The sequence below is a fragment of the Bubalus kerabau genome, chromosome 12 (assembly GCF_029407905.1).
Source record: "Bubalus kerabau isolate K-KA32 ecotype Philippines breed swamp buffalo chromosome 12, PCC_UOA_SB_1v2, whole genome shotgun sequence".
NCBI classification, from domain to species: Eukaryota; Metazoa; Chordata; class Mammalia; order Artiodactyla; family Bovidae; genus Bubalus; species Bubalus kerabau.
Window position 1 is genome coordinate 25,854,830 of NC_073635.1, and position 13,078 is coordinate 25,867,907.

Consider the following 13,078-nt stretch of genomic DNA (forward strand, 5'->3'; position numbering starts at 1 on the left):
GGTGGTAAAGGCCTCATGTATGCACATGATTGAGGCTACATTTTGAACAGGATAAGATTAAAGTTATGTTGAAGAACAGGCTTTACGTCTAGTCACGGTTGTTAAAAGCTTCAGGGACAGAGGAGAGAGCCTCTGTGTGATCCTTCCCTCTGTGGATTCTTTCTCTGCTCTGAATAGCATAGCTTAAGATGTGTTAGCAGAGAGAAGAAGGCAGATAAAGGAACTATATATACAGACATGTATATGATAGTTCGGTTATTTTGCTGTAAAATCATTTTTTTGAAAAGGAAGAAAAAAGATAATTTGTTGAGTACACTTGAATTTGGTTTTCTCTCTCTCTCTCTTTTTTTTTTTTTTTAGTCTCATTATGTTATTCTCAATATTCAGTTTAGGTATTGACTAATACTAGGTATTCCGTACTTTGCTCTAGGTATGGGTGGGTGAGCATACCTCAGAAGGACCATGAGTCCTAACTTTTGTGTTCCTCTTTGAAAAATGAACAAAGCCTTCTTTATGGATGCTTTGTGTTTCCTGATACTGACCTCAGCAGCTGGAAATGTCTCTGAAATTCCCTTTCTTGTCCTCAGAACTGTTATGACTTTATGACTTATTTATACCCTTATGGACCATGTTTATATTTTGAGGCTATACATTTTCTTAGGATAATGAGTCTCATGAACAACTTGCCCCATTTATAAGGCATTAAATCTTTATCTTTCCTAGAACACTTTATCTTATGAGTTTTGGGTTAACATTAAATGACTAAGCCAAGATAAAGGGTTTCAGCTTAGCTTTTATATGCTGTATTTTGGATTTTTCCCCTTAGAGCTTTGTTGTTGTTCTGTTATATCTCAAAACCTGGAAAGGTTCAGGAAAATATAGAAGTATTTACCTTACTCTTCTCTCTTTGGGAACGTACGTGCCCTGCCAGTAAGTAAAGAACTTAACTATAGCATGAAACTGGTCCATGTTTATTTTCAGTGTCAGGGCACATGATCACAAATGTATGTATATCTATAATACATATCAATTTCTATTGAGAATAAGAATGAATGTACTCTGTTAGCTATATAAACTTCTTTTAGGATAAAATGCAAGCCAGCTCATTAAAAAGATTTTTAAATTTATTCTTACAGAAGAACTGTGATTTTGGCCTGGGACTAATCATGAAACAGCTTTAAATATTCATAAAAATAATAGTACTTTATACCCTGACATCCTCAAGAATGATGGCACGTCTCGATCATAGATTGACATTTCTAGTTGAGTTCAGTTCAGTCAGTCATGTCTGACTCTTTGCAACCCCATGGACTGCAGCACGCCAGTCTTCCCTGTCCATCACCAACTCCTGGAGCTTGCTCAAACTCACGTTCATTGAGTCGGTGATGCCATTCAACCATCTCATCCTCTGTCATCCCCTTCTCCTCCTGCCTTCAATCTTTCCCAGCATTGGGGTCTTTTCCAATGAGTCAGCTCTTCACATCAGGTGGCCAGAGTATGAGAGCTTCAGCTTTAGCATCAGTCCTTCCAGTGAATATTCAGGACTTATTTAGGATGGACTGGTTGGATCTCCTTGCAGTCCAAGGGACTCTCAAGAGTCTTCTCCAACACCACACTCAGCTTTCTTTATAGTCCACCTCTCACATCTGTACATGTCTACTGGAAAAACCATAGCTTTGGCTAGACGGACCTTTGTTGGCAAAGTAATGTCTCTGCTTTTTAATATTCTGTCTAGGTTGGTCATAGCTTTTCTTCCAAGGAGCAAGCGTCGTTTACTTTCATGGCTGCAGTCACCATCTGCAGTGACTTTGGAGTCCCCCCAAAATAAAGTCTGTCACTGTTTTCACTGTTTCCCCATCTATTTACCATGAAGTGATAGGACTGGATGCCACAATCTTAGTTTTCTGAATGTTGAGTTTTAAGTCAACTTTTTCACTCTCCTCTTTCATTAAGAGGCTCTTTAAGTATTCTTTTTGATCTTGATGTCATTTCATGAATACATTCTTACTGAGCCAGATGAACTCAGATACCACCCAGTGGTCAAGTATTTTAAGATCTCAAGATTCATATTCTTGGTTCCAGAATTTCAGGAATGTTTGACCCTTGGCGCAGGTCAGTTCTCAAAACTGAGCCAAATTCAAAAGGCAGATACTTGGTAATTCAGATGCATCCAGACACTCCATCTTACAAAGGCCAGGACAGAACATCAGAGTATGTTGCAGACTCATCCACTGTGCTTGCATCCTGTTTGGCATTGTGATTTTCCAGTCCACAAACTTTCTCTGAGGTCCTTCAAACTCGTGATTCTCATGAGCTCAGAGCAGTACAGCAATGGAGAGGGAACACAAAATGTGCTTCCATCTGCTCAGTCAACAAATCAACTTTGATTCTGATTTCATTTTTTCCCATATAGATCCAGTTGTCTGATCAGTTAACTTATTACTTCATTAAGGAAACCCAGTCTCATGACCCATAGGTTGTCCTGTTATGTTCCCAAATTTCAGGACATCCTTGACTTGACAGTGCTGCTCAGAAAATCCCATTAGCCAGTCTGCATGACCTGAATTCTTGACAGTAAACACAGTAGTTTTTCTAAAAGCATTATTCTATAAGAACTGAGGAACATTCTAGATGTTTATTGTTTCTAGCATCACATAATCTGGTGAACCTGACTTAGGGTTGCAGCAGAAATTCTTCTGACAAAAAGCGCACTGTGAGCAGGGCACAGCAGCCTTCACTATTGACTGGAAGAAATCATTGCATTTTATTGCAGGAGCCTTATTAGTAGCAAGTAAACTCACAGTTTTCATATTTATAGAAAAACTCTTAATTTTCTCACTGAAAATGGTTGTTGTTTTAATTAATTAATAAAGGATATTACTTGTTACAAAGACCAAACTAGACCATGCCAGGTTAATTTGATTGCATTGGGCCCACAGGCAGCATAATGGAAACAGTACTCAGGGAGGTTGCTTCTCAAAAATGACACTGGCTTTTGTCTTTTGAAATCCTTGTGCTATAAAGGAAGTGCATTTTAAAATGTCCCCTGGCTTCATATGGACTTACAGGAACCTTTTGGTTTTCCTGTTAGATGATAGATTTCAGAGGCCAGCTGGGCTTTCCTGAGGTTCTTTGGTCATCAGAGTGTACAACTCAGCTCAAAACACCTTTGTATGATCTTTTTATTTTTTTGTTCCAGCTACCAGGGATTGGACTTGGGGATGGGGACCAGGCTGGGGTGGGCACTGCTTCAGTGTGAGCTTATAGCAGCCTCCAGTTCCAGAGGTTGCTGGAGATGGACATGTGGGGGTGGACACTAGAACATCAATACCCAGTCTTGTGTATGGAGGAACCATCATGTCATTTAAGCAGTGTATGTGGTGAAACAAGGGGAAATAAATTATCCCCCAGCAAGCTGCAGATTTTTAAAATCTCAGGAGACCCCAACTGAGAAAGTGTTCATAAGGTCTCAGGACCTGCAATTTGGCTTTGGTAAGTGAAAGAAGTGGTATCAGTTGAGGTGGAAGGAGATTTTTGTTGTATTTTGGTGTTGCCTAGTTTTGCATTAAGGAACATTCATTTAGTGGAAAGAGGACCTTTTTTGGTGACCCTGGATACTAGAAACTCTTTCAGCTTATTGATTTGTACAGAATGTGATTGAGAAGCTGATCTGTGGACCAGAGTGTTGGATTCTGGGAACTCTGTTGATTGCTGGGGTTCCTGTACAATTAGGGCTCCACCGGCAGGGGAAGTGTTTGGGTTGGTAATTGATTCTGTTCTGTTGACACAAATCCAGGAATTCCAACTCCATCTGTAAAGCTTGAAATTCATCAGGGTATAAAAATCCATATATCCAAATCTGACCTGTTTTCTGGTCAGTAAAATCAGTTGAAAAGTAGAAACAGGATTATTTCTAAAAGGAGAGAATCTGTTTTTTAAAACTTCTCTAATTCTAGAATATTTTAACTTACTTTGATGTATTTTTTCATGAATCTGGAAAGTACTTTTTATTTCAAAAGTTGGACTAAACTACCCACTAAGTTTCTATCTGTTCAGTCCGTTTGTGCCTCCCACCTCATCCTGTTATCTATACCCCTGGTATACTCTACACTTTTTCATCACTTACAAAATAGATATGAAAAGCTTACATCATGGCAGGGGTTATTCTCTCCTCCTTACCCCCACTCTCCACACCGCTCCCTGCCATCCACACCGCTCCCCGCTGTCCACAGCACACCGTGTGCTAATGGGCCTTTCTTAGTGTTATGTCAGTCTGTGGTCAAATTCTACCATCCCTCCCACACTTGCCTATTTTGATAGTAGAACAACTTCCTGAGCTTTTCATTTCCCTCATAGAAACCATATGAGGTTTCCTCTCTTCTTTCCTTTCTTTCCTCTCTTCTCTTTCAGCCCACATTCTCTTTCAGAATTCATAGCAAAGAATCAACCCTGAATAGATCTGTCTAGTGATTGTCACGTTTTAGCAATATCCTACTTGTTTGACATAATTGACTTAGTAAATATTCTGAATCATTTAAAGAAAGTTCTTAGTGTGTCTCAATAATTTTTTCTCTATCAACTCTTGCCTGGATAGCTTACACTGTGGTCTCTCAGATGTATTCTGTGCCACCTTCTGTCAGTTCACCCCGTTGTAGGTAGAGTGGTCTCCCAGAAATGCAAAGATAATCATGTTACTCCCAAGCTTAACAGTTTCCATTGTCCATCTTATTTTATTTTTTGCTCATTTTAATGAAATACTGCATCTTTAACTTGGCCTAAAAGGCCTACTATAATCAGACTCCAGCCCTGCCTCCATGTCTAGTCTTGTCTTAAGTGTTTGTCTTTCAGAAGCTCTGTACTAGAGCCATCCTGGACTTCTTTTACTTTCTGAAATTCACTTGCTTGTTGCACTCCCAGGCCTGTACATCTGCTGTTCCCTTTCCAGAATGCACTTTGCTGCTTGTCTGCTTCCCACCCTCCCGCAGCCCCTGCCTTTCATGTGGTTCCTCCTAGCCAGTTGGGGTACCTCTGCCTGAAGCTGCAGAGCAGGTTGGTGCCCAGGCCATGCTCCCCTCAGACCCCACGGCTTTCCTTTGCAGCACTGGGCACAGAGTTGCCACTAAATTACTCAACTACAGGCATTTGCTCAGTGTCTGTCCTCCGCAAAAAAGTGTTGACTCCCCAAGGACAGGGACTGGTCTTTCTGTCTGTTCATGGTATCCCCCAGAGTCAGCACAGAATCTAGCACACAGTAGGCTCTCAGTATGTATGGCTCAGATCTATATACTGTGTGTAATGTAATTTGGAATGTAGAATAGAGTATGTTTACTTTCAAATGCAGATATAAGATGACCAAATATTATTCAGTGGGGGTTCTTCCAGGTCTTGTTTTAAGGAGTAAATAATAACCATATATATGACCATATACTAATAAATGATGTTTTACATATTTAAGAATAGTTTGTCTTCAACAGTTTTAGCTGTTCTCTTTAAAGTCAGGTTCACAGTATTATTCTCCTTGGAAAATCATTTTCTTTTAGCTAATGCCAATACTCAGTATCCACCAAAGTATCAGAATTCCACCTTACTGAATTCCTAAGTAGAGTTAACAATAATGCCACAATTCAAAAAAAAATCATGTTGGAAATCTTCAAGTGTATAGTACAATGAACTTCCAAGTGCCCATAATATTAATAGTTATCAATATGCAGCCAATCTTGTTTCATACCTACCCTCTCCTACACCTCCTTTTCCAGCCTCCCATCCCTGCTCACTGGTAGGTTATTTTAAAGTCAAGGTGGCTAGTCCAGGTTCGATGCACGATACTGGATGCTTGGGGCTAGTGCACTGGGACGACCCAGAGGGATGGTATGGGGAGAGAGGAGGGAGGAGGGTTCAGGATGGGGAACACATGTATACCTGTGGCGGATTCATTTTGATATTTGACAAAACTAATACAATTATGTAAAGTTTAAAAATAAAATAAAATAAAAAAAAATAAAGTCAAGGTGGATACTTTTAAAGCAAATCTAAGACATCATTTCCTTTTATCCATAAGAACTTGAATAAGTACCTGTCTAAGATAAGGGATCTTTAAAAAGCAATACCAATAATCACACCTAAAAAGTTAATAACAGTTCCTTAGTATTGTCAAAAATCCAGTTGTTGTTCAAATTTCTCTTGTTTATCTTATGATTTCTTTTTTAAACTGTGAGTTTTATACAAATGAAGATTCAATTTTCCTTTCCTTTTGATTTTTTTCTTTTTATCTTCTCTTTTTGTGTTTTTATAAAGGGGCCATTTGGCTTATAAATTTCCCACATTCCGATTTCATCCCCATAGCATCTTAAAAAATATTCCTCTTTTTTTTTTAAATGTCTTGTAAACCTATAGTTAGATCAAGAATCTGGATACGGTTTTGGCTCTTTTTTTTTTTTTTAAGTGAGAATAAAAGTGGTCCATCATACATTCTACCTAATACATGAGTGGTATTTTCAAATACCTGAGCCATATTCCCAAAACTATCCAGATCATCAAAAACAAAAGTCAGCAAAAATGTCACAGTGCAGAGGAGCCTAAGTAGCCTAATCACTAAATGTAGTGCAGGATCCTGGATGGGGTCCTGGCACAGGAAAAATAAGTACATTAGGAAAAACTAAGGAAATTGGAATAAAGAATGAGCTTAAATTAATAATAATGTATCGATGTTGGCTCGTTAATTGTAAGAAATTTGCTAAACTAATGTAAGGTGTTTGCAGTATGGGAAATTGGGTTTGGGGTATATGGAAAATCTACTGTTTTCATATTTTTTTCTGTAAATGTAAAATTATTCTAAAGTTAAAGGTTTATTTTTAAAAAGTCACCTCTCTCTCACTTACCCCTTGCCCAGTTTTAAACAGCCTGGCATTAGTGGTTGCTATAGAAATGAACTGTAAAAAGACTATTCTTATTAACAGAGTGAACTCCTGCTCAGAGTCATTTTGCCTATGACTCAGAATTTGGATTTTCTTGCCCATTAAAAGGAAACAGAGAAGCTAAAGCATCTATTATATATAAAACTTTAAACAGAGCAAGCATGAGTTTCAGAATATCCCCTTCCTTTGTATTTTTCAAATAATCTGTAACTGTACTGCCCACCTCAGCCACACACTGCAGAACCCTCTTTGTACAATTGCGTGAAATCAAAATGCAACATCTTCTCTTGTAAATTGAAAAAAAAAATCCTTCTTATCCCTAGGGCTTCCCTGGTGGCTGAGGGGTAACAATCTATCTGCAGTACAGGAGATGCAGGAGACTCGGGTTTGATCCCTGGGTCAGAGAGATCCCTTGGAGAAGAAAATGGCAACCCACTCTAGTATTCTTGCCTAGAAGATCCCATGGGCAGAGGAGCTTGGCGAGCTACAGCCCATGGGGTAGCAAAGAGTCAGAAATGACTTTGCAACTGAACAACAGCAGTCTTTTCCCTCACTGATTTAAGATGCTGCTGTCAGTAAATTTCCATATTAACATCACCATTTTAAATTCTAATGAAATAAAATCACCCTAGTGTAGTTACTTCCTAATAAGCTAAATGTATGAATCCCAAGTTTTTTAATGTTGATTTTGCTTTATTTTAAACTTCTTTTTTCCCTTTCAGATTTGGTGAGGAAAAAAATACACATTTGCTGTTTGTTTTTATAATCCCTGAGAATTTTAAAGGTATGTGCCTGTTGGGTATATTATTTGTTTTTTTCTCCAAGTAGAAATCATAAGGTCAATATTTAATACAAAGATTCTCAGGTTGTATTTCAGAGCACCGAGCTGATATTGCTTTAACTGAACCCCTGACAATGGAAAAAATGAGTGTTGTGTTGAAATACTGGAAAACATATTTCTCACATACTGGTGAGTGCAAAACAAGTTTCCAAAGGTTTGAAAAATTGTAATTAAAATTCTGTGAGAACTGTTTTTATACATTTGGTTTTCCACTGATGCCTTTTATATGTTGAAGATTAACTGCATTCTCTATAGTATAAGGACATATAATCCTTGTTTATCATAGTCTGAAGAAAACACACACAAGAGACAACACTACACATGGGTATCACAGATGGTAAATACCAAAATCAAATTGATTATATCCTTTGCAGCTGAAGATGAAGAAGCTCTATACAGTCAGCAAAAATAAGACCAGGAGCTGACTGTGGCTCAGATCATGAACTCTTATTGCAAAGTTCAGACTTAAATTGAAGAAAGTAGGGAAAACTACTAGACCATTCAGGTATGATCCAAATCAAATCCCTTACAATTATACAGTGGAAGTGACAAATAGATTCAAGGGATTAGATCTGATAAACAGAGTGCCTGAAGAACTATAGATGGAGGTTGGTAACATTGTACAGGAGGCAGTGATCAAGATCATCCCTAAGAAAAAGAAATGCAAAAAGGCAAAATGGTTGTCTGAGGAGGCCTTACAAATAGCTGAAAAAAGAAGAGAAGTGAAAGGCAAAGGAGAAAAGGAAAGATACACCCATCTGAATGCAGAGTTCCAAAGAATATCAAGGAGAGATAAGAAAGCCTTCCTAAGTGATCAATGCGAAGAAATAGAGGAAAACAATAGAATGGGAAAGACTAGAGATCTCTTCAAGAAAATTAGAGATGACAAGGGAACATTTCATGCAAAGATGGACTCAGTAAAGGACAGAAATGGTGTGGACTTAACAGAAGCAGAAGATGTTAAGAAGAAATGGCAAGAATACACAGAAAACTATACAAAAAAGACCTTCATGACCCAGATAACCACAATGGTGTGCTCACTCACCTAGAGCCAGACATCCTGGAATGCAAAGTCAAGTGGGCCTTAGGAAGCATCACTATGAACAAAGCTAGTGGAGGTGATAAAATTCCAGCTGAGCTATATTATATCCTAAAAGATGATGCTGTGAAAGTGCTGCACTCAATATGACAGCAAATTTGGAAAACTCAGCAGTGGCCACAGGATAGGAAAAGGTCAGTTTTCATTCCAGTCCCAAAGAAGGGCAATGCCAAAAAATATTCAAACTACCACACAATTGCCCTCATCTCACACACTAGCAAAGTAATGCTCAAAATTCCCCAAGTCAGGCTTCAATAGTATGTGAACCAAGAACTTCCAGATGTTCAAGCTGGTTTTAGAAAAGGCAGAGGAACCAGAGATCAAATTGCCAGCATCTGTTGGATCAAAGAAAAAGCAAGACAATTCCAGAAAAACATCTACTTCTGCTTCATTGACTACACCAAAACCTTCGACTGTGTGGATCACAACAAACTGTGGAAAATTCTTCAAGAGATGGGAATACCCGACCACCTGACCTGCCTTCTGAGAAATCTGTATGCAGGTCAAGAAGCAACAGTTAGAACTGGACAGGGAACAACAGACTGGTTCCAAATTGGGAAAGGAGTACATCAAGGCTGTATATTGTCACCCTGCTCATTTAACTTCTATGTAGAGTACATTATGAGAAATGTTGGGCTGGATGAAGCACAAGCTGGAATCAAGATTGCCGGGAGAAATATCAATAATCTCAGATATGCAGGTGACACCACTCTTAGGGCAGAAAGCAAAGAACTAAAGAGCCTCTTGATGAAAGTGAGAGAGGAGAGTGAAAAAGTTGGCTTAAAACTCAACATTCAAAAAACGAAGACCATGGCATCTGGTGCCATCACTTTATGGCAGATAGATGGAGAAGCAATGGAAACAGAGCCTTTATTTTTGGGGGCTCCAAAATCACTGCAGATAGTGACTGCAGCCATGAAATTAAGACACTTGCTCCTTGGAAGAAAAGCTATGACCAACCCTAGATAACATATTGAAAAGCAGAGACATTACTTTGCCAACAAAGGTCCATCTGGTCAAAGCTATGGTTTTTCCAGTAATCATATATGGATATGAGAGTTAGACCATAAAAAAGGCTCAGCACTGAAGAACTGATGGTTTTAAATGGTGGTGTTGGAGAAGACTCTTGAGAGGCCCTTGGACTGCAAGGAGATCCAACTAGTCAATCCTAAAGGGAATCAGTCCTGAGTATTCATTGGAAGGACTGATGATGAACCTGAAGCTCCAGTACTTTGGCTACCTGATGTGAAGAACTGACTCACTAGAAAAGACCCTGATGCTGAGAAAGATTGAAGGCAGGAGCAGAAGGGAATGACAGAGGATGAAATGGTTGGATGGCATCACTGACTCAATGGACATGAGTTTAAGCAAGGTCTGGGAGTTGGTAATGGACAGGGAAGCCTGGCGTGCTGCAGTCCATGGGCTCGCCAAGAGTCAGATACCACTGAAGTAAACTGAACAGAGCTTAAGAAAACAGTGTGAATAAAATAAAGGGAAACATATGTTCTCTACCTGTGGAGAAAGTTTGTCTTCAAAGGTTTAAAATGTGTTGCATAAGGACAAATGCAATGTTGTAGTTAAGCACAGGGTATTTTTTTTGTTTGTCGTTTGTTTTAGTAGCTGGTATCATCATTCCCTAGTCATTTAAATGGACTTATTCATGCTTTGTCATTGTATGATTATGTAAAAACCGTTAACCTTGAGTCTTGTGCTTTGGTAAACACTTGTATATACATTATTTTACTTCTTTAAGTTAATAGAGTGGTTATCCTTTCTGTTTTAGATTTTTATTGTGTGTTACTTCCTTTTTGTTTTTGTTTTTTGTTTTTTTGTTTTTTTTTTTTAGATTTTTATACACTCTTGCCTGGAAAATCCCATGGACGGAGGAGCCTGGTGGGTTGCAGTCCATGGGGTCGCTAAGAGTTGGACATGACTGAGTGACTTCCCTTTCACTTTTCACTTGCATGCATTGGAGAAGGAAACGGCAACCCACTCCAGTGTTCTTGCCTGGAGAATCCCAGGAACGGCGGAGCCTGGTGGGCTGCCCTCTATGGGGTCGCACAGAGTTGGACACGACTGAAGCGACTTAGCAGCAGCAGAATACAGATAATTGGTGTCAGTGCTTCAATGAGACCTTACATTTCTAAATTCATCTATACTGTATTTTGTGTATTGCCAGCATCTGAACACTTAAGATAATTAAATTAGTTTTGATATGGCTTGTAAAAGGGCAGACTCCAATTTCTGAAATTAAATTCTCCTGGAATCATTGTTGATCAGTGACTATTTATGGTTTTTCAAAGCCTGGGTTACAAGCAGGAATCTATTTAAATTAAGATATTTTTCTTCAAATGGACCTGGAAGACACTTTTGGGATCGTGATGGATAAGCTCATAGTCCAGATGATACAAGATTCAGTACACCTCTCATTTTTTTAAAATGTTCTTCATTATGGAGGGAAGATGAGTGAGTCTGTTTTGTAACATTCTAACAGCTCCCAGCCACTGCAAGTGTGAGTTCTTCCTGGGAGAGAAATGGTAATCCTTCTGGACCAGGGTCCTTGGGTAGTCTCTTCTTGTTTTGGTTCTTATTGGAAATAGAACAGCTGCTTATCTCCACTTGTCTAGCACATTCCTATTGGTCATAACCACATCTCACCAGTCATCTCATCTCTGCTCTGAGGATGAGCAGCTGCAAGGCAGCAAAAAAAGAATAACCCCCAAACCAAAAAACAAAACAACCATCAGATGCTTTATTTTGACAATGCAGCTGCTTACTGAAGACTCACAGGCATTTTCTGCCTCTGACATTTACCTGTAAATAATAAAGAAGCTCAGTTGAATGCATTTTAAACACACCTATCACTAATTAGTAGAATCTGGTTAAAGGAGGCTGCTGTGGAGTAAATTGTATGTAGTGTTATAATTTTGCTTTCTCACCTGAGTTGTTCCATGCTTAACAGGCTGAAATCTATAAATTATTTTTTATTGTAAAAGCACTGCTTTGTAAAATCTATTGAGTGAAACATGACAACTATTTTTGATTAGAGCTTGCATGTGTGATTAACATCATCCCCACCAGTGATTTTATAATTAAAATGGTTCCTTTTTTTAAAATTTGCAGTTAAGAATGAAATTTCTGTGAAGCCTGAAGAACCTGAGTTGCCTCTGCAGAAGTCCTGTGGTGAACACCTGGGATATTTTTCTACTGATGTATTTGCTTGGTTAGTTTTCTTTTTTCTTCACTTTTTCCTAATAGCAATTTTTACTATGTACGTTTCATTAAAAAATGTTTCTGGAGGACTTATTGATTGTGGAACAGCAGCTCCAGTGCTGGGGGTAATGCAAAAGAAATTATCTGTTTTGTGGAAGAAGGATACAGCTTGTTCTGTATTTCAGAATCCTGAGCTGGCACTGAGGGTACATGTTAAAGAAGTATCCATCTCAGTATAAGGAAGCATTCCACAACCGCAGGGGAGCACGTTGAATTGTCAGGTAGTAAATTACCCATGGGCTTCTCTGATAGCTCAGTTGGTAAAGAATCTGCCTGCAATGCAGGAGATCCTGGGTTGGGAAGATCCACTGGAGAAGGGATAGACTACCCACTCCCATCGCTGGACACGTTCAACTAGAGATTGGGTTAAATAAAAGCAGTGATGTCCAGACTTTTAAAACAATGGAATTCTGAGCTGTTATCCATCTGCTGCTAAGCTTTTCCCCAATGTCTTTTCCTGAACTATCACCCTGTTTATTGAAAATGACCCTTTAAAGACAGTCTCTCTGTCTGTGTCCCTCAGGGGTATTAGAACTAGCTTTCAAACCTGCAGAGGATAGGTCATTGAACTGAGGGCCAGTTAAAACCCTTTCAGTTCTAACATTGAATGCTTGTAAAAATTCTATATTCGTCAATTTCTTTGTTTCGCTTGAAGCTGATTTCCAAGGCTTTTAAGTAGAGCATTTGACTATAAAGAATGGACAGGAGTGCTGAGGATTTGGGTGATGGCAGTAAGAATTTTGAGTCACTTCCAGAATTTGTAGAATGTGACCATCTACTATTTTGTACAAGGAGGAGACTTGGCAACCAGTAAGTGTGGTTAAACCAGGGACACACTTACTTCAGTAGTGCAGAGTTGACAACAGCTTTCTTTATCTTACTTAAGATTTTAACCTCAAAGAAATTTTCTGTGTTAAACTTTTTTCTGGGAGTTGAGGTTGGGAAGGGTTT

At 38.8% G+C, this 13,078-nt stretch overlaps 1 protein-coding gene across 5 annotated transcripts in view; it reads left to right on the forward strand.

The window, feature by feature from the left end:
* The window catches only part of SOHLH2 (spermatogenesis and oogenesis specific basic helix-loop-helix 2), a 41,534-nt gene that overhangs the window by 16,315 nt on the left and 12,141 nt on the right, over positions 1 to 13,078 (forward strand). For all 5 annotated transcript variants that reach the window (XM_055542365.1, XM_055542360.1, XM_055542363.1 and 2 more), the window contains exons 3-5: positions 7,637 to 7,698; positions 7,780 to 7,884; positions 11,978 to 12,077. In XM_055542365.1, coding sequence (XP_055398340.1) covers positions 7,637 to 7,698; positions 7,780 to 7,884; positions 11,978 to 12,077 — 267 coding nt within the window. The remainder of the gene's footprint in view (positions 1 to 7,636; positions 7,699 to 7,779; positions 7,885 to 11,977; positions 12,078 to 13,078) is intronic.